Below are 20,086 nucleotides of genomic sequence, written 5' to 3'. Positions count from 1 at the left end.
TTAATGTATTATTAGGATGGTGGGAGGCAACTTCACTTTATCCTCTATGTGTCTACCAAAATAATATTTCTCACTGGCATTGTTACATAGATGACATTTCTTTAATCTGGACAGGCACGGAGATGGATTGCATGAGATTCATTGAGACTCTGAATCTGAACAATCATCACATCTTTTGACTTACAGTTTGTCCCCTACCTCCATTTCATTTTTAGATCTGGAGGTACTTGTGCAGTGGGAAGAGCTATGCACAAAACGTTTCCACTAGCTTACAGCCACTAATACAGTGAGTACGGAAAGTATTTAGACCCCTTTACATTTTCACTCTTTGTTTCATTACAGCCATTTGGTAAATTCAAAAAAGTTTATTTATTTTCTCATTAATGTACACTCTGCACCCCATCTTGACTGAAAAAACAGAAATGTAGAAATGTTTGCATATTTATTATAAAAAAACAACTGAAAAATCACATGGTCATAAGTATTCAGACACTTTGCTCAGACACTCATATTTAAGTCACATGCTGTCCATTTCCTCGTGATCCTCATTGAGATGGTTCTACTCCTTCATTGAAGACCAGCTGTGTTTAATTAAACTGATAGGACTTGATTTGGAAAGGCACACACCTGTCTGGATAAGACCTCACAGCTCACAGTGCATGTTAGACCAAATGAGAATCATGAGGTCAAAGGAACTGGCCAAGAGCTCAGAGACAGAATTGTGGCATAGCACAGATCCTGCCAGGTTACAACAGAATTTCTGCAGTATTCAAGGTTCCTAAGTGCATAGTAGCTTCTATAATACTTAAATGGAAGAAGTTTGGGACCAACAGAAGTATTCCTAGACCTGGCCGTCCAGCCAAACTGAGCACTCTTAGGAGAAGAGTCTTGGTGAGAAAGGTAATGAAGAACCCCAAGATCATTGTGGCTGAGCTCCAGAGATGCAGTAGGGAGATGGGAGAAAGTTCCACAAAGTCAACTGCAGCAGTAAGGAAATGGGGGAGATTCTATCTGCACTGTTGGAATGCGTGTCTGATTAAGGAAGAGGTTGAGGGCACAGGTGGAGGCCCTATAGGATGTGGAGGAGCCAGAAGCAGTGGAGGAAGTGTTAGATACAGAAGATTATCCAGCAAGTCTTGGGGATACAAAGAGGTGTGGAGCAGCCTCTTAACTGCCTGCCCCCACAGCCAACAGAGTCACTTTGTGCCCAGTCAGTGAGATGTAACGTTCCTGCCCATGTTTGCTCGTCCAGGTGTCAGTGGTGAAATGCACCCTGGCAGCATAGATAGTTTCAGGGAACAGGTTAGGTTGCCGATGACATGTTGATATAGGCACAGCTTTCTTAGAGAAGTAATGGCGACTGAGCAACTGGTACTGGGGGACTGAGAGGCAAACAACTTTCTGAAACTGACTATATCAACCAGGTAGAAAGGCAGCATTTACATGGCCAACAGATTGGAGATGGTGAAGTTCAAACTCTTAGATTTGGCATTTGTAGTGGGAAACATTATTTTATGTGACCACAACTGCGGGACTGAGGGCTGGCTACTGTGCTGACAGAGGGAGAAGTACAGAGAACAGGACAAACTGCTGGACTGTGAGTGAGGTGCAGGCAGAAATGTTATGGTGGATTGAGAAAGATGTGTTACACTTGGTGACACAAAAACAGCAGACATGTCTACTTCCATAACAGCTGATGGGTTCTCACTCACCCCAACTATAGGGGGTAAAAAAGTGAAGTTTCTGTGGCCTCAGACCTGTTTGAGAAGATTTGGCAAGGTGACAGAGGAGGAAAAAGCAGCAGATGTGGTTGATGGGATGGCCGGTGATTGGTGTGGCCCACTAGTCCACATTTTAGCTCACTGAGATTCCCACACTACAGCATGTTGATCACGCATATGCCGCTTCATGCATGTAGTAGTCAAATTATTGCAATTTTTGCCTCTACTGAGTTTTTTTTGCAAATTTGACAGATAAAGTGTGGCCGTTCATCCTTTGCACTCTCAAAAAAAGCCCAGGATAGGCAACCCTTGCTGCCCCTGCAAACTGCGCACTCATGACCACTGCTGGCCACAGCCAGAGTTGGGGCTGAAGATGCAGTGCTTGTCATGGTTGCATCATTTTATGTCTGAGTGGGAACTCGCAACATAACCTCCTCGTTTTTCTTCTCCTTGACCTCCTCTGCTGAGCTACTCAGCTGCGTATCTCTGGGTTCACACCAACTGTGATCTACAACCTCATCGTCATCCTCTCTGTTCACACATTACTCACCCTGAGAGTCACCCTCCTCCTCTTCTTGCCCTGACAACACAGTACATGCACATGCGCCTCTGGTATCTAAGTCTCACAGGATCACTGTGGTTAACATCTGGTGATGAGGGTTTGTATTCTGCTTGGACCCTGTTGGGCATTGGTGCAGTTGCTTTCCTCCTCTGGATTCTATGAATTTTTGGAGCTGACCTCTGATGTGAAAAGCTCTGCAGAATGGCCTATCTGTGGTTCCCCATAGTCAGTTGGGCATTTGGAAATTTTTTATGCGGGGGTGAAACAAGGGTGATTGAGGCACCATCTCTGAGGATTGTACTGTGTGTGATGTAAAGGTGGAGGAAGAGGAGGAGACGCCACTTGATGCAGCACTTGCCATTTACTGGAGCACTTGATCTTTGTGGCCCTCATCTACATGGCGTAACGCTGTGCGGCTGTCAAAGAAAGAGAGAGAAGTAGCCCATCCAGTAACAGATGTTGTCAGTGGTGTTTGGATAGAATGAGACAGTGTTTGTTCAGTTGAGCTTTCATCATCATTAGCACCTAACCCACATACACTTCGAACACCAAGCCTTCCACCGCGACCTCGCTTTTTCCCACTCTTGTTCTATGTAGCCTTCCCCTCTTGTATCCTTCTACTTCACAACCTTAGGATCACAGGTTTCAGTCACCTGTCAATAAAAAAAACAATCATGATGATGCGGATCCACAGCGTTTTTGAATACGTGGAATTGCATCAAATTGGCAGAGCAGTGCACAAGCAACGTTAGTCAATGTGAAATTGACATTAAGTGTGCACATGCTGCGGAAAAAAACTAGCGGATTTGCAGTGTTTTATTTTCCGAATGAATTCAATTTTTTCTGCAGATCTGCAGCATTTCTGCACCTATTGACTACCATTGTGTCAGAACAATCCACAGCAAAACCGCAGGTTTAAAAAAGATCTGCAGTTTTGCTGCGGATGTGCCTGGGAGAAACGCTGCAGATTGGGAGGGGGAGAGTGTGTGGGCAGAGACTTGTGTAAGTGGAGAAGATGTGCAGGGCTGTGTGCGGGTGTTTGTGTGTGTCTGTGTGCATGCGTGGGTGTGCAGGGGTCTGCGGGTGTGTGCAGGGCTGTGTGTGTTTCAGGCATCGTCCGATGGGACTACTAGTCCCATCCGGCTATGCCTGCTACAGTCACAGCTAGCCGGATGATGGGACAGTAGTAGTTAAATCATCCGGTTACTGTGTTTAAGTGTAAAAAAAACCACATGCACACATATAGACATGCATTACATACAACATACAGTACATACTCACCAGTCACCTAGTCCCTGAAGCCCTCGATCACATGGAAAAAAAAAATAAAAAAACCAACAATAAACTCCCTGATCCGATGTAATCCATGTAATAATGAGTGTCCCACGATGATCTTCCGCGTAGAGCTGTCACATCGGCAGATGCGACCGCTCTCCAGGGGCTCCGGTAATACAGTTACAGGAGGTAGTCCTCCGCACTGTATCACTTCGCCGCGAGTGCAGTATAGTTCATACTGTCACTTGTGGCACCACTGCATGGGAAAATTCTTACGCAGCGTTGCCGTAATGTGAGAGCCTGAACTCAGGTAACCTCTTCAGTAATCTGGCCTTCTGATTTTTTACTGAAACACAGTTTTATCACAAATGATTTGAGTTTGCTAATTGGGCCTCCTTGGTGTACTACAATATTAGGCCTAGTGATTTTTAAGTGGAAATCTGGTCTTCTGATTTGTCACTGAAACACAGTTTTATCACAAACAATTTGGATTAGCACATAGAGCCTTCGGAAACTGCCACACAGTTTTTGCACTATCTAGTTACATTCTGGAAGATCGATTTCACACAAAACAGAATCCTATCTAACTGACAAGTTCTCTTGCAGCACTATCAGGAGCTCTCTCTGCACTGTGACACTGAGAAAAAGGATCCAGCAAAGCAAGATGTCCGTTTTTTATATTGCCATTAATATGTGACTTCGACAGCCAATCACAGAAGACCTTGTGTCATGACATTGTGGATGGTTTCTGCACCCTCATCAGCTGCCGGAATCACCACACAAAATTAAGGGACAAAAATATAGCGCACCACTCATCTAACCTCTCCACACCCTCTCCCCTCATCAAACATGTCAACTCAGAAGCAGCTGCAATGAAGTCCTGATAAAAAAAAATATGTTTTTTCTTAATACGTTTTATTCAGGATTAAAAATGAAATTACCTTTAAAAGAAGTTTGCGTGAGGCTGAAATCTTTGATTTCTTCTAGGAGATAAAAAGAGCATAAAAATGATTAGATACATGTAAATTATTTCTTATTGTAGAAAACATGACATGCATTGTGTTTAAGTTCTAGCTTACCAGAATTTGATGATGAGCAAACATAAAGCCTTGCTAATTTGATATTGTGCAAGGGCTGTAGTAAATATGAAGACAACGCTGCTTTAATTTTAAGTAACATCAGGGGATTACTTATTAATTGCTCGGCCCAACTGCTGGGACTACATCTATGTTGAGATCATGGCTTTAAAATCCGAACATCACACCTTATATGGAGTGCCCCATCTTGAATGAAGTGACAATGCACATGCTCGACCTCCATTTCTTTCATTGTCTATGTCATTGCCAGAAATAGCTGCTTTATTCTGCGACTGATCCCTACAGTGATATCCACTATTATACTCTGAGTCAGTGTTGTTATGTGAAAGACACAAGTACCGGAATAAGGCCACGTTCACACGTTTAGTATTTGTTCAGTATTAAGTCAAAGCAGAACTGGAACAATCAAGCACCCTCACAAGTTCAGTATTTGGTCAGTATTTCACATCAGTGTTTATCAACCAAAATTACGAATGGATGAAAAATGCAGAAGTAGTGCACATGTTTCTATTAAACTTTTCCTCTGAGGCCATGTGCCCACGTTGCATTTTTTATGCGTTTCTGCTGCATTTTTTGCTGCAGTGGAAACACTTAAAAAGCTTAAAAAAAACCGCATTCCCATGCAATCCTATGGGATTCCGCAGTTTCTGTGTCCATGCTGCCGATTTTCCCGCTGCGGAATCGCATAGCGGTAAAATCCGCAGCATGTTCATTATTTCTGTGGAATTGCGGCGATTCTGCCTCCATAGGATTGCATTGAAACCTTCACTTTACGCATGTGGCTATGCCCACCATGCGAAAAGTGAGCGCTACATGTGCGGATGGTACTCAGGGTCTGGAGGAGAGGAGACTCTCCTCCAGGCCCTCGGATCCATATTCATGTAAAAAAAAATAATTGAAGTAAAAAACAGGGATATGCTTACCTTCTGATGGCCCCCGAAGTCCTCCCGCTCTCAGCGGTGCACGCAGCAGCTTCCGTTCCCATGGATCCATTGCGCGAGTCACCAGAGATGACGTCATGGTCACGTGAGCGTGACACCACAAAGGTACTTTGCGCAAAGCATCCCTGGGAACGGAACGTACCGGGAGCGCCGCTGAGGAGATCGGGGCTGTCGTAAGGTGAGAATAACCATATATTTTTTTTTTTTATTATTTGTAATATTCTATCTTTTTACTATTGATGCTTCATAGGCATGTCAATCACTTTTCCAAGTGATGCTGTTTTGCGGGAAAACGCATGCGAATTCCGCATGCGTTTTACCCGCGGCCGGGAGTTGCGGAAATGTGGTGGACATTTTCGCAGCATTTCTGCAATGTGGGCACATTGCCTGATTGTTCCAATCCTGGTTTTGGTTACGAATAGTGATGAGCGAATATGCTCGTTACTCGAGATTTCTCGAGCAAGCTCGGCTGTCCTCAGAGTATTTTTTAGTGCTCTAAGAATTAGTTTTCCTTGCCGCAGCTGAATGATTTACATCTGTTACCAGCATAAGTACATGTGGGGATTCCCTAGCAACCAGGCAACCCCCACATGTACTTATGCTGGCTAACAGATGTAAATCATTCAGCTGGGGCAAGAAAAACTAAATCTCCGAGCACTAAAAAATACTCTGAGGACCCTCGAGCATGATCGAGAAATCTCAAGTAATGAGTATATTCGCTCATCACTAGTTATGAACACTAACGTAAAATGCAGATCAAATTTTGAATATGTGAATGTGGCCTCAGTAGAAAAGTATCAAAAACATGCACCACCATTTTTCACATACCCCTGGTTTTGACTTATTTAACCCCTTCCAGACATGGCCAATTTCAATTTTTTGTAATCATTTTTGTTTTCCTCCCCTTCTTGCAACAGCCATAACATATTTATTCTTCTGTTCACATAAATGTACAGTGAGGCAAAAAAGTATTTAGTCAGTCAGCAATAGTGCAAGTTCCACCACTTAAAAAGATGAGAGGCGTCTGTAATTTACATCATAGGTAGACCACAGCTATGGGAGACAAACTGAGAAAAAAAAATCCAGAAAATCACATTGTCTGTTTTTTTATCATTTTATTTGCATATTATGGTGGAAAATAAGTATTTGGTCAGAAACAAAATTTCATCTCAATACTTTGTAATATATCCTTTGTTGGCAATGACAGAGGTCAAACGTTTTCTGTAAGTCTTCACAAGGTTGCCACACACTGATGTTGGTATGTTGGCCCATTCCTCCATGCAGATCTCCTCTAGAGCAGTGATGTTTTTGGCTTTTCGCTTGGCAAAACGGACTTTCAACTCCCTCCAAAGGTTTTCTATAGGGTTGAGATCTGGAGACTGGCTAGGCCACTCCAGGACCTTGAAATGCTTCTTACGAAGCCACTCCTTCGTTGCCCTGGCGGTGTGCTTTGGATCATTGTCATGTTGAAAGACCCAGCCACGTTTCATCTTCAATGCCCTTGCTGATGGAAGGAGGTTTGCACTCAAAATCTCACGATACATGGCCCCATTCATTCTTTCATGTACCCGGATCAGTCGTCCTGGCCCCTTTGCAGAGAAACAGCCCCAAAGCATGATGTTTCCACCACCATGCTTTACAGTAGGTATGGTGTTTGATGGATGCAACTCAGTATTCTTTTTCCTCCAAACACGACAAGTTGTGTTTCTACCAAACAGTTCCAGTTTGGTTTCATCAGACCATAGGACATTCTCCCAAAACTCCTCTGGATCATCCAAATGCTCTCTAGCAAACTTCAGACGGGCCCAGACATGTACTGGCTTAAGCAGTGGGACACGTCTGGCACTGCAGGATCTGAGTCCATGGTGGCGTAGTGTGTTACTTATGGTAGGCCTTGTTACATTGGTCCCAGCTCTCTGCAGTTCATTCACTAGGTCCCCCCGCGTGGTTCTGGGATTTTTGCTCACCGTTCTTGTGATCATTCTGACCCCACGGGGTGGGATTTTGCGTGGAGCCCCAGATCGAGGGAGATTATCAGTGGTCTTGTATGTCTTCCATTTTCTAATTATTGCTCCCACTGTTGATTTCTTCACTCCAAGCTGGTTGGCTATTGCAGATTCAGTCTTCCCAGCCTGGTGCAGGGCTACAATTTTGTTTCTGGTGTCCTTTGACAGCTCTTTGGTCTTCACCATAGTGGAGTTTGGAGTCAGACTGTTTGAGGGCGTGCACAGGTGTCTTTTTATACTGATAACAAGTTTAAACAGGTGCCATTACTACAGGTAATGAGTGGAGGAAAGAGGAGACTCTTAAAGAAGAAGTTACAGGTCTGTGAGAGCCAGAAATCTTGAAATTTTGTTTCTGACCAAATACTTATTTTCCACCATAATATGCAAATAAAATGATAAAAAAACAGACAATGTGATTTTCTGGATTTTTTTTTCTCAGTTTGTCTCCCATAGTTGAGGTCTACCTATGATGTAAATTACAGACGCCTCTCATCTTTTTAAGTGGTGGAACTTGCACTATTGCTGACTGACTAAATACTTTTTTGCCCCACTGTATATAAGCTTGATTTTTAGAGGGACACATTATACTTTTGAATGACATCATTTATTTTACCACATAATGTACTGGAAAATTGGACATCGATTCTTGGGAAATGTTTTGGCAGCATACATTGTGTTTTAAAAATTATTCTCCTCATTCTGGATGCGGTGATACTACCTATGTGTACAGTGGGGAAAAAAAGTATTTAGTCAGCCACCAATTGCAGAAGTTCTCCCACTTAAAAAGATGAGAGAGGCCTGCAATTGACATCATAGGAGTCAAAATTGAGAAAACAAATCCAGAAAATCACCTTGTCTGATTTTGCAAAAGATTTTTTTAAAATTATAGTGTAAAATAAGTATTTGGTCATTAACAAAAGCTCATCTCAATATTTTGTTATATATCCTTTGTTGCCAATGACAGATGTCAAATGTTTTCTGTAAGTCTTAAAGTTGGCACACTGTTGGTGGTATGTTGGCATATTTTCCCATGCAGATCTGCTCTAGAGCAGTCATGTTTTGGGCCTGTCACTGAGCAACACAGACTTTCAACTCCCTTCAAAGGTTTTTTATGGGGTTGTGATCTGGAGACTGGCTAGGACACTCCAGGACCTTCATATGCTTCTTACGAAAGCACTCCTTTGTCGCCCTGGCTGTGTTTTTGGGATCATTATCATCCTGAAAGACCCATCCACGTTTCATCTTCAATGCCCTTGCTGATAGAAGGAGGTTTGTACATGGCCCCATTCATTCTTTCATGTACATGGATCAGTCATCCTGGTCCCTTTTCAGAGAAACAGCCCCAAAGCATGATGTTGCCACCCCCATGCTTCACAGTAGGTATGGTGTTCTTTGGATGCAGTTCAGCATTCTGTCTCCTCCAAACAAGACGAGTTTTGTTTCTACCAAACAGTTCTACTTAGGTTTCATCAGACCATATGGCATTCCCCCAATACACTTCTAGATAATCCAAATACTCTAGCAAACTTCAGATGGGCCCGGTCATGTACTGGCTTAAGCAGGGGGACACTTCTGGCACTGCAGGATCTGAGTTACGGTGGTCCCAGCTCCATGCAAGTCATTCACTAGGTCCCCCCCATGTGGTACTGTGATTTTTGCTCACCATTCTTGTGATCATTTTGACCCCATGGGGTGAGATCTTGCGTGGAGCCCCAGATCGAGGGAGATTATCAGTGGTCTTGTATGTCTTCCATTTTCTTATTATTGCTCCCACAGTTGATTTCATCACACCAAGCTGCTTGCCTATTGTAGATTCAGTCTTCCCAGCTTGGTGCAGGGCTGCAATTTTGTTTCTGGTGTCCTTCAACAGCTCTTAAGAATTCACCATAGTGCAGTTTGGAGTGTGACTGTTTGAGGTTGTAGACAGGTGTCTTTTATACTAATAACACGTTCAAACAGGTGCCATTACTACAGGTAATGAGTGGAGGACACAGGAGCCTCTTGAAGAAGAAGTTACAGGTCTGTGAGAGACAGAAATCTTGCATGTTTTTAGGTGACCAAATACTTATTTTCCACCATAATTTGAAAAATAAATCTTGCCAAATTAGACAAGGTGATTTTCCTTGATTTGTTTTCTCATTTTGACTCTCATAGTTGTGGTCTACCTATGATGTCAATTACAGGCCTCTCTCATCTTTTTAAGTGGGAGAAATTGCACAATTGGTGGCTGACTAAATACCTTTTCCCCACTGTATTCATTTTATTTTTTATCTTTATTTTCAATGGGGAGAAAATGGGTCATTTGTGCTTTTATACATTTTTTTGTACATTTTTTTCATATTTTTCTTAAGACTCATGACAGTTGTACTCAGAACACGCCACTTGGGAGTAGCACAAAATCTCCCTGTGATCAGTGTGATACTATTGAGCATTGGAATTAGCCCCCACTATCTGTGTATTAAATAAATAAATAATAAAAAAACTGAAAGGGGTCCCTCTTAGTTTTCCAAACCAGCTGAAGGAAAGCAGACATCTGGGAGCTCTTGCCAACCTAGTAATATAAGCTCACACCTGTCTTATTAGCCTTTGTTGGTTAGTAAAAATAGAGGGAAACCCAATGCCATTTATTTTTTCGGTCTTCACTTTTTACTAACTTGTAAAGGTTAAGCAAACAGCTGTGAGAGGTTTTTAATAGACTGGAAACATTTTTGGCTATTGGCCCATTCCTAGAATATTAACATCAACCCCCAGCTGTGTGCTTTCCCTTAGCTGGTTAGGAAAAATAAGGGGGACCCCATACCATTTTTTATTTAGTTAATCCAGGTGATACACAGACGGTGGGTGATGACATCATATCTCATTAGCATTGGCTGGTCTGACTGATCGCATGGAGACCAGGTGGCAATTATGAGAGTTGGATTTACCGATATTCCAAGGCAGAGTGTGCTGACTATAACTGTAATCAGCATCGTCTGGTCTCAGGGAGACCAGGTGATGATGAGAGCTGGATTCAGCATACAGCACCAGGAACAGCTTTAACTGTAAATCTTTTTGTAGACGCTGTTTCATGCCACACTGATGACACATGGGTGTCATCCGTGTGTTATCAATGTGCAAGTGTGTTGGATGTATTGCAGACTGTGCTGCCGGCAAAAAAAAGAAAGGTCTACGTGTTTTGCACACGGTCACACAGTCTGTAGAAACACACTGTCACTGTCATAGCTTTGAATGGGTCTGTGTGTGTAAGCATGTACTGAAGACACTGACGTGTGAAAGGGGCCTAAAATACAGCCATTACCTGCTGGATATGGGGTGAACTATCTATTATCTATCTATTTACGTATCTATCTATCAACCTGATTCATTTAGCAATGTATACCAGTCCAGTGTTCAAATGCCTCCAAAAATTAACACATATCAATTTAAGATATACATGCTTACCTCTCTAATGTTGTTTTATGGTGCGTGCATAAAGAAAGAAAAAGAAAAGTATGTTAATTATGTGAAATTATTTAGACATGTACCCTCTTCCACTCTGAAATTGCAACACAAAGAAGGAAGAATCGTGAAGTTATTGAAATCACAAGGTCCGCTAAACATGTTAATGATATGCAGATGATGGAAAAAAAATAAATATAAATTTATTTAGCTTTAAATAAGAGTTTTATTCATAGAAATACAGACAGAGACATGCCTTTGCAAACTATCAGTTCACCTTCCTAGCCAGGCCATTTTTTTTTTCAATTCTGACCAGTGTCAATTTATGAGGCAATAACTTTGGAACACTTAAACGAATCCCAGTGATTCGAAGATAATTTTGTGACATATTGTACTTAATGATAGTGATAACACTTGTTCGTTATCACTCATTTGTAAAAATATTGGAAATTTGGTGAAAAATGTGGAAAATCGTAGTTACTTACCGATAACGGTATTTCTCTGATCCCATGACGGCACCACGGAGAGAGGGATCCACCCCTCAGGGACATGAAAACCTACAGATAAAAAGACGGTACCTCTCTCCCTCATCAGTTGGTTTACAGAGCATTAACAGAACTACAGCCTGCAAAAAAATTATTAACCAAATTATTTATCAATAAAGTAAACTTTATAGAGGCACCGCGTGGCTAAATGTTCAATTAAGTAAATAGTTTCAGTGTGCATACCCACACGTGAAGAGAGGGAATGTACGGGTGCCATCATGGAATCAGAGAAATACCTTTATCGGTAAGTAACTACGAATAAGATTTCTCTTTCCCCCATGACGGCACCACGTACAGAGAATTACATAGATTGTACATTAGGGGGGGACCACTACCTTCAGAAACCTTCTCCCAAATGGAAGATCTGAAGAAGAGGCCAGGTCTAGCAAGTAATGATTAAAGAATGTAGAGGGAGAAGACCAAGTAGCTGCTCTACATATCTGCTCTATCGAGGCTCCGGCTTTCTCTGCCCAGGAAGTCGCCACCGCTCTGGTCGCATGGGCTCTGACCCCTTCCGGAACGGTTGCCTTACACGAGGAATATGAAAGGATGATAGCGTCTCTTTTCCATCTTGCCAGCGTGGTCTTCGATGCTTTCTGTCCTTTCTTTGAACCCTGGAAGCATACAAAAAGAGACCTATCCTTCCTACACTCCCTCGTGGCTATCAGATACTGGACCAGGCATCTTTTATTGTCTAACCTGTGTAGAACTTCCTCTTTTTTATTTCTGGGATTGGGGCAGAAGGAGGGCAGGGAGATTTCTTGTGACCTGTGGAACTGTGATGCAACTTTCGGAAGATAGGTTGGGTCGGTCTTAAGGACAACTCTATCGTCCAGTATCTGAATTAGAGGCGGGTACTCTGACAAAGCCTGTATATCACTATATTCTGCATGCTGATGTTAGAGCTACCAGTAGAGCGTTTTTGAGGGATATGATTTTCAGCTAGGCTTGTGACAGAGGTTCAAAGGGAGCTTTGGTTAAAGCGAAGAGTACTAAGTTCAAATCCCAGGGAGAAGTAGTGTGGTGGAAAATGGGTGTAGATCTAGTCTAGGCCTTAATAAATATTGCTACCCAGCGATTCCCAGCTAGGTCGCAGTTGTAAAGGGCCCCTCTCGCTGCAACTTGAAGTTTTAGGGTCCCTTTCCACTTGCGAGGAAAACGGACGCGTGCAATCCGATAAAAAATCGGATTGCACTCGGACCAATGTTAGTTAATAGGTGTCTTTTGATTTGCGATTTTTTTCTCAGCCGAAATCGGACTGAGAAAAATCTGGATCGGCTGAGAAAAAAATCGCAGCATGCTGCGTATTGCTGCGATTCTCGGACGAGACTCGCCAATGCAAGTCAATGGGTGCGAGAAAAAAATCGCACAGCACTCGCACCATGCGAGTTCTGTCCGATTTTTACGCACCGGTGTCCTTTGAAAAGCCGGTAATTCAGCGCGGTGTACAGTAAAATCACACTGACAAGTTAGAATAGACTAGATATATACACATAGAATGTGTCTATATACATATATATATGTCAGTGAGACACCTATATATGTATATTTATATTTAATGCAGCGCTAGATAGCATTAAAGCCGCTAATTCAATTGCCGGCTTTTCATTTCTCCTTCCCATACCCGACAGGATATGAGACATGGTTTACATACAGTAAACCATCTCATATCCCTTTTTTTTTTGCATATTCCACACTACTAATGTTAGTAGTGTGTATGTGCAAAATTTCAGCGCTGTAGCTGCTGAAATAAAGGGTTAAATGGCGGAAAAAATTGGCATGGGCTCCCGCGCAATTTTCTCCGCCAGAGCGGTAAAGCCAGTGACTGAGGGCAGATATTAATAGCCTGGAGAGGGTCCATGGTTATTGGCCCCCCCGTGGCTAAAAACATCTGCCCCCAGCCACCCCAGAAAAGGCACATCTGGAAGATGCGCCTATTCTGGCACTTGGCCACTCTCTTCCCACTCCCTGTAGCGGTGGGCTATGGGGTAATGAAGGGTTAATGTCACCTTGCTATTGTAAGGTGACATTAAGCCAGATTAATAATGGAGAGGCGTCAATTATGACACCTATCCATTATTAATCCAATTGTTTGAAAGGGTTAAAAAACACACACACACGATTTAAAAGTATTTTAATGAAATAAACACAGCGGTTGTTGTAATAATTTATTGCTCTCTCAATCCATCAGCAACACCCTCGCTTGGCAAAATAATAACCGCACAAGATACATACCTTCTGATGTCAGATCACGTCCAACGAGGTAATCCATCTGAAGGGGTTAACTAATATTACAGGCACGAGCTGCAATAAACCACTCGCTCGTGCCTGTAATCCCCGGGTGCTGAAAGGAAAGCATGATCTGTACTTACATTGAGTCGCGGTGAGGCGCCCCTGGTGGATGTTCTCATGAACTGCAGCCTGGGAACTTTTTCCCACGCTCCAGGTCATATGAGGACATCCACCAGGGGGCGCATCACCGCGACTGAAGGAAATGTAGGTCAATGACCTACATTTCATTCATTCGCCGGGGAATTACAGGCACGAGCACACCGCTGCATTAGCAGGGCTCCTGCCTGTAATATTAGTTAACCCCTTCAGATGGATTACATCGTGGGACGTGATCTGACATCTGAGGGTATGTATCTTGTGCGTTTATTATGTTGCCAAGCGAGGGTGTTCCTGATGGATTGAGAGAGCAATAAATTATTACAACAACCGCTGTCTTTATTTCATTAAACTACTTTGTAATCATGTGTGTGTGTGTTTTTTAACCCTTTCCTACAATTGGATTAATAATGGATAGGTGTCATAATTGACGCCTCTCCATTATTAATCTGGCTTAATGTCACCTTACAATAGCAAGGTGGCATTAACCCTTCATTACCCCATATTCCACAGCTACAGGGAGTGGGAAGAGAGTGGCCAAGTGCCAGAATTGGCGCATCTTCCAGATGTGCCTTTTCTGGGGTGGCTGGGGGCAGATGTTTGTAGCCAGGGGGGGCCAATAACCATGGACCCTCTCCTGGCTATTAATATCTGCCCTCAGTCACTGGCTTTACCGCTCTGGTGGAGAAAATTGCGCGGGAGCCCACGCCAATTTTTTCCGCGAGTTAACCCTTAAATTTAATAGCTACAGCGCTGAAATTTTGCACATACACACTACTAACATTAGTAGTGTGGAATATGCAAAAAAAAGGGGGATATGAGATGGTTTACTGTATGTAAACCATGTCTCATATCCTGTCGGGTTTGGGAAGGAGAAATGAGAAGCCGGCAATTGAATTAGCGGCTTTTATGCTATCTTGCGCTGCATTAAATATAAATATACATATATAGGTGTCTCACTGACATATATATATGTATATATACCTATTCTATGTGTATATATCTAGTCTATTCTAACCTGTCAGTGTGATTTTACTGTACACTGCGCTGAATTGCCGGCTTTTCAAAGGACACCGGTGCGTACAAATCGGACAGTAATACGGATGTCATACGGATGATGCGATTATAAAAAACGGATGATGCGATTAAAAATCGCATTGTACTCGCATGACACTCGCATGAAAATCGCATACGTTCCATCCGTTTTTTCGGTCCAGATTACGGACCGTTTTTTATCTCGCAAGTGGAAAGGGACCCTTAGTGTGCTTTTGGCTAAGCCCTGTTCCAGCCCATGCTGAAGGAACTCTAGGATTTTTTTAATTGGAACCTCCCCGGCTAGGCTGGCACCCGAGACTGAGATAAATCTCCTCCAAACCTTCCCATATGCTCTGGTAGTTACAGGTTTCCTACTTAGTAGAAGAGTGGAGACTAGGTTTGAAGAGAACCCCCTCTTAATCAGAAGTTCCCTTTCAAATTCCAGGCCATCATTTGCAAGTTTTCTATTTGCGGATGAACTACCGGCCCCTAAGACAATAGGTTCAGAATGTCTGGGAGAACCCAAGGGTCTGATATGGATATCATCCTCAGCCACGAAAACCATGCTCTCTTTGGCCAAAAGGGGGCTATTACAATCACTCTTGCTTTGTCCTCCCGAATCTTCCTCAATACTAAGGGAATTAGGGCTATTGAAGGGAAGGCGGAGGCTAGATGGAAATTCCAGGGAATTGAAAAGGTGTCCAGGGTCACTGGGCTCCCCAGGTATCAATTGAACAGAAGGTCTGTGTATTTTGGTTTAGATTCTTTGCGAATAGATCTATTTATGGACGACCCCAAAGCTCTACTATCTGATTGAATACCTCCTGATTCCTCTCCCACTCCCCCTGTCTCAGTTGTGTTCGACTTAAAAAATCTGCTGTCCGATTTTCCGCGCCTTTTATGTGGAGAGCTGATAATGAACCCAGCTTGGTCTCTGCTAACAGAAGGATGGATTTTGTTACCTCGATCAATGCTCGAGACCTGGTGCCCCCCTGGTGGTTCAAATATGCCACCACCACCCTGTTGTCTGAGAACACCCTCACATGATGGGAATGAAGGGAGTTTAGAAAGTGGATGATAGCATATTTTACCACCAATAAATGCTTCATGTTTGAAGAAACGAGTATTTGTTCTTCAGACCAGGGACCTTGAGCAATCTGATCTTCTAGATGCGCCCCCCACCCCAGGGGCTCATGTCCGTGGTTAGTGTTTTGGATATTGGCAATACCCAAGGGACACCCCTGGCTAAGTTGTCTGGATCTACCCAAAATGCTATGGAGCGTACCGTTTTTGATGAGATGTTTAACTGCTTTTCTAAATCTCCGTCTAAGAGTGTCCCTGCTTCTAGTATTTCCCATTGTAGCTCTCTGGTATGGCTCTGGGTCCACAGGACTGCCGGAATGCAGGCTGTCATTGACCCTAGTATAGACATTGCTTTGCGCAAAGTGGTGACAGGGGAGCTTCTCCACTGTGATATGAGCTGTATCATATTCAGCACTTTTTCCCCGAGGGAGATGGCATTCCTGTCTGTTCGAGTCTATCGTTATTCCCAGGTACTCCTGTACTTGAGTTGGTATAATTCGGGACTTGGCCAAGTTTAACAGCCATCCTAGGTTTGTCAGAGATCTCATCACCTTGTCCAGCTGTTTGCAATGATGAGAGGATTCGCCTATTACCAGGAGGTCATCCAGGTATGGAACTATCAGGATGTCTTGTTCTCTTATGTGGGCCATAACCTCCGCCATTATTTTGGTAAACACCCTTGGGACTATGGCTAGGTCGAAGGGGAGAGCCCTGAACTGATAGTGTCTTAGCCCCCCTTGAATTGTTACTGCCACTCTGAGGAATTTCTGATGATCCGAGTGGATGGGCACATGGTAATATGCGTCTTTCAAGTCTATCACAGTCATGAAACAAGACGGAAAAAGCATTCTTACACATGTCTTTATTGTCTCCATTTTGAAATGTTGAGTTACCAGACATTTGTTTAGTGTCTTTAAATTTATAATTGTCCTGTATGTTCCGTCTGGTTTTGTCCGAAGAAACAGAGGGGAGTAGAATCCCTTGCCTTTTTCCTGGTCGGGGACTTCGTGCAGGACATTTTTTTCTATCAGGCTTAGAATCTCCTTCTGGAGGTCTAATTGCTCGGCCTCTACATTTCTTTGAGGAGTTATCACAAAGGAATGGGATGGTATGGAATTTTAGCTTTAGGCCTGTGTTTATTATGTCTAAAATCCATGCGCTCCTGGATATTTTTTCCCAGGCTGGGAGAAAGTAGACCAATCTTCCTCCCACCTGGGGAACTCCTTCATTGGGGTTGTTTTTTGTTATCAGATTTGTTGAACATGAACCCCTTTCCTCTAGTTCTTTTATCCTCCCACCCATCCTTCTGACCTTTTGGGGCTTTCTCCACATGAATCTCCTGACTCGAAAAGGCCGTCTATAGGACTGGCTTGGAAAACCTGGGAAAGCTTTTTTCCTATCTCCTGCTTAGTTAAGAATATCATCTAACGTTGGCCCAAATAAGAAGTCACCTTCGTAGGGGATGGAGCACAATTTGTTTGCAGGTCTCCTGGCCAGCATTTAAGCCACAAAGCCCGCCTTGCCACGTTTGAGAAGGAAGCGGACCTTGCTGCTAATCTTACCGAGTCTACGGAGGCATCTGCTAGAAACGCTGCTGTTCCTTTCATTATCGAAAAGGAATCCAAAATTGTCTCTCTCGGAGATTTATCTTTTAGCTGCGATTCTAAGTGGTCCAACCACACCATTAAGGCTCTGGCAGTGCACGTGGGGGCTATGGCTGGATTTAATCCCCCCCCAGCTGCCTCCCATAAGCCCTTTAAAAATATTTCAGCTTTTTTATCCATGGGGTCTTTTAGTGTTCCCATGTCCTCAAAAGGAAGGGCACATTTTTGGGAGGCTTTCACAATCGCTACATCCATTTCCCTAAGAAGCCACAACAAATCCTAACTAAAAATGGACTTTCACGAAGGTCACTTACCCTCCTGCTGTAAGGGAGGTACCGGCTCTGGCCTGAGGGTTGTTCCCATCACTTTGTCCTTTCGGATCCACCAGAACCTCTGCTGCGCTGGGATCCTGAATGACTGCCCCCGCTGCGATGCAGAGAAGCAGCATCTCCCTGCTGCTGTCGTCGCTGCAGGTGTTGATGCTGCTGCTGATGCCAGTGTTTCTTTGGAGGGGACTGCTCCTGTACGATATGCTCATTCGGTTGCTCCTGATCACTCATAGTGATTTTTGAGCACTGGGTTTCATGCTGGCGCCCTTTTTAAAGCTTCTTCCGGGTCCTCCATGCAGGCGGCGTTCAGGATACTGATTACCCAGTGATGCACCGCGCTGACCTCGGAAATGCCCCCATGCATGCGTACTACCGATTCTCCAGTAATGCACTGCGGCCGGCGCACGCGTGCACATAGCACACTTCCGGCATCTGGCTTCCTGGAGGGACCGTCGGGAGCACCATGAGGTAACCACCATTACCTGTTCTTAAATATTAATTGCACTTCTCCTCAGGTGGCCGCCGCCACCTCGATGTTCCCCCAGAGCTGTGGATGGTCTGTCCTTATTCGCCGGACATAATGATACTTTAGGGAGAGGCAGACTGGATCTTTCTTCACTGCCTCTCCCCGCACACCCACAAGGCCTGCTGACATTGGTAATGGTGCTTCAGGGAAGAATCAAAACCACCCCAACTGAGGCAGGGACCCCGGCTGCCTGAATCGGCCAGATGGCCCCCGGCATCCCACGACGATCTTACAGGTATGTTGCTGTAGGTTCCTCATCAGGGAGAGGAAACCAAACTGATGCGGGAGAGAGGTACCGCCTTTTTATCTGTAGGTTTTTCCTGTCCCTGAGGGGCATATCCCTCTCTCCGTGGTGCCATTATGGGGGAAAGTGAAAATGTTGTAATTTTCAAAGATTTAAATTTTATGCCCTTAAACTACACTGTGTTCCAAATTATTATTCAAATAATATTTCCTCATATTTTCTCTAAATAACTAGTGTTGAGCGATACCGTCCGATACTTGAAAGTATCGGTATCGGATAGTATCGGCCGATACCTGAAAAGTATCGGATATCGCCGATACCGATACCCAATACCAATACAAGTCAATGGGACACCAAGTATCGGAAGGTATCCTGTATGGTTCCCAGGGTCTGAAGGAGAGGAAACTCTCCTTCAGGCCCTGGGATCCATATTAATGTGTAAAATAAAGAATAAAAATAAAAAATATTGATATACTCACCTCTCCGACGCAGCCTGGATCTTACCGATGTAACCGGCAGCTTCCGTTCCTAAGAATGAGCGCTTGAAAGACCTTAGATGACGTCGCGGCCTGTGATTGGTCGCGTGAGCGGTCACGTGACCGCCACGCGACCAATCACAAGCCGCGACGTCATCTAAGGTCTTTCAAGCGCTTGAAAGACCTTAGATGACGTCGCGGCCTGTGATTGGACGCGTGGCGGTCATGTGACCGCTCACGCGACCAATCACAGGCCGCGATGTCATCTAAGGTCTTTCAAGCGCTCATTCTTAGGAACGGAAGCTGCCGGTTACATCGGTAAGGTCCAGGCTGCGTCGGAGAGGTGAGTATATCAATATTTTTTATTTTTATTCTTTATTTTACACATTAATATCGATCCCGATACCGATTCCCGATATCACAAAAGTATCGGATCTCGGTATCGGAATTCCGATACAGCAAATATCGGCCGATACCCGATACTTGCGGTATCGGGATGCTCAACACTATAAATAACCTATCTGAATTGCAGTCATTGTTATTTTCCAGTCATCTACTATTCTAGTATAATTGCAATGTTTTGGAACAAACTGCCTATGAAAACAGTATCTTTTAAAAAAAAATAAACACTCAAAATGCATGTTCCAAATTATTATGCACAGCAGAGTTTTCAACCTTTTTTTTTTATTTTGAACAAAAAAATGGTCAATTGTGAAGTTATAAGCATTATCAGCTTGTTACAAAATGAAATCAAATATTTTTCAAGTGAAAACTTTATTCTAGGTGATGTTACATTTGCACATAGGACCCCTTGTT

General features: G+C 43.6%; 1 protein-coding gene across 1 annotated transcript in view; it reads right to left on the bottom strand.

Moving 5' to 3' along the window:
• The window catches only part of LOC143803906 (troponin I, slow skeletal muscle-like), a 137,666-nt gene extending 119,433 nt beyond the window's left edge, over window positions 1–18,233 (bottom strand). The window contains exons 1-3 of the mRNA XM_077281665.1: window positions 18,010–18,233; window positions 17,654–17,954; window positions 4,500–4,541 (exon numbers count right to left, since the gene is read on the bottom strand). Coding sequence (XP_077137780.1) covers window positions 4,500–4,541; window positions 17,654–17,954; window positions 18,010–18,233 — 567 coding nt within the window. The remainder of the gene's footprint in view (window positions 1–4,499; window positions 4,542–17,653; window positions 17,955–18,009) is intronic.
• Window positions 18,234–20,086: the final 1,853 nt, after the last annotated feature.

The sequence above is a fragment of the Ranitomeya variabilis genome, chromosome 2, assembly GCF_051348905.1.
Source record: "Ranitomeya variabilis isolate aRanVar5 chromosome 2, aRanVar5.hap1, whole genome shotgun sequence".
Taxonomy (NCBI): Eukaryota; Metazoa; Chordata; class Amphibia; order Anura; family Dendrobatidae; genus Ranitomeya; species Ranitomeya variabilis.
The sequence above is the reverse complement of the archived record's forward strand: the minus strand, read 5'-3'. Positions and strand labels throughout refer to the sequence as shown.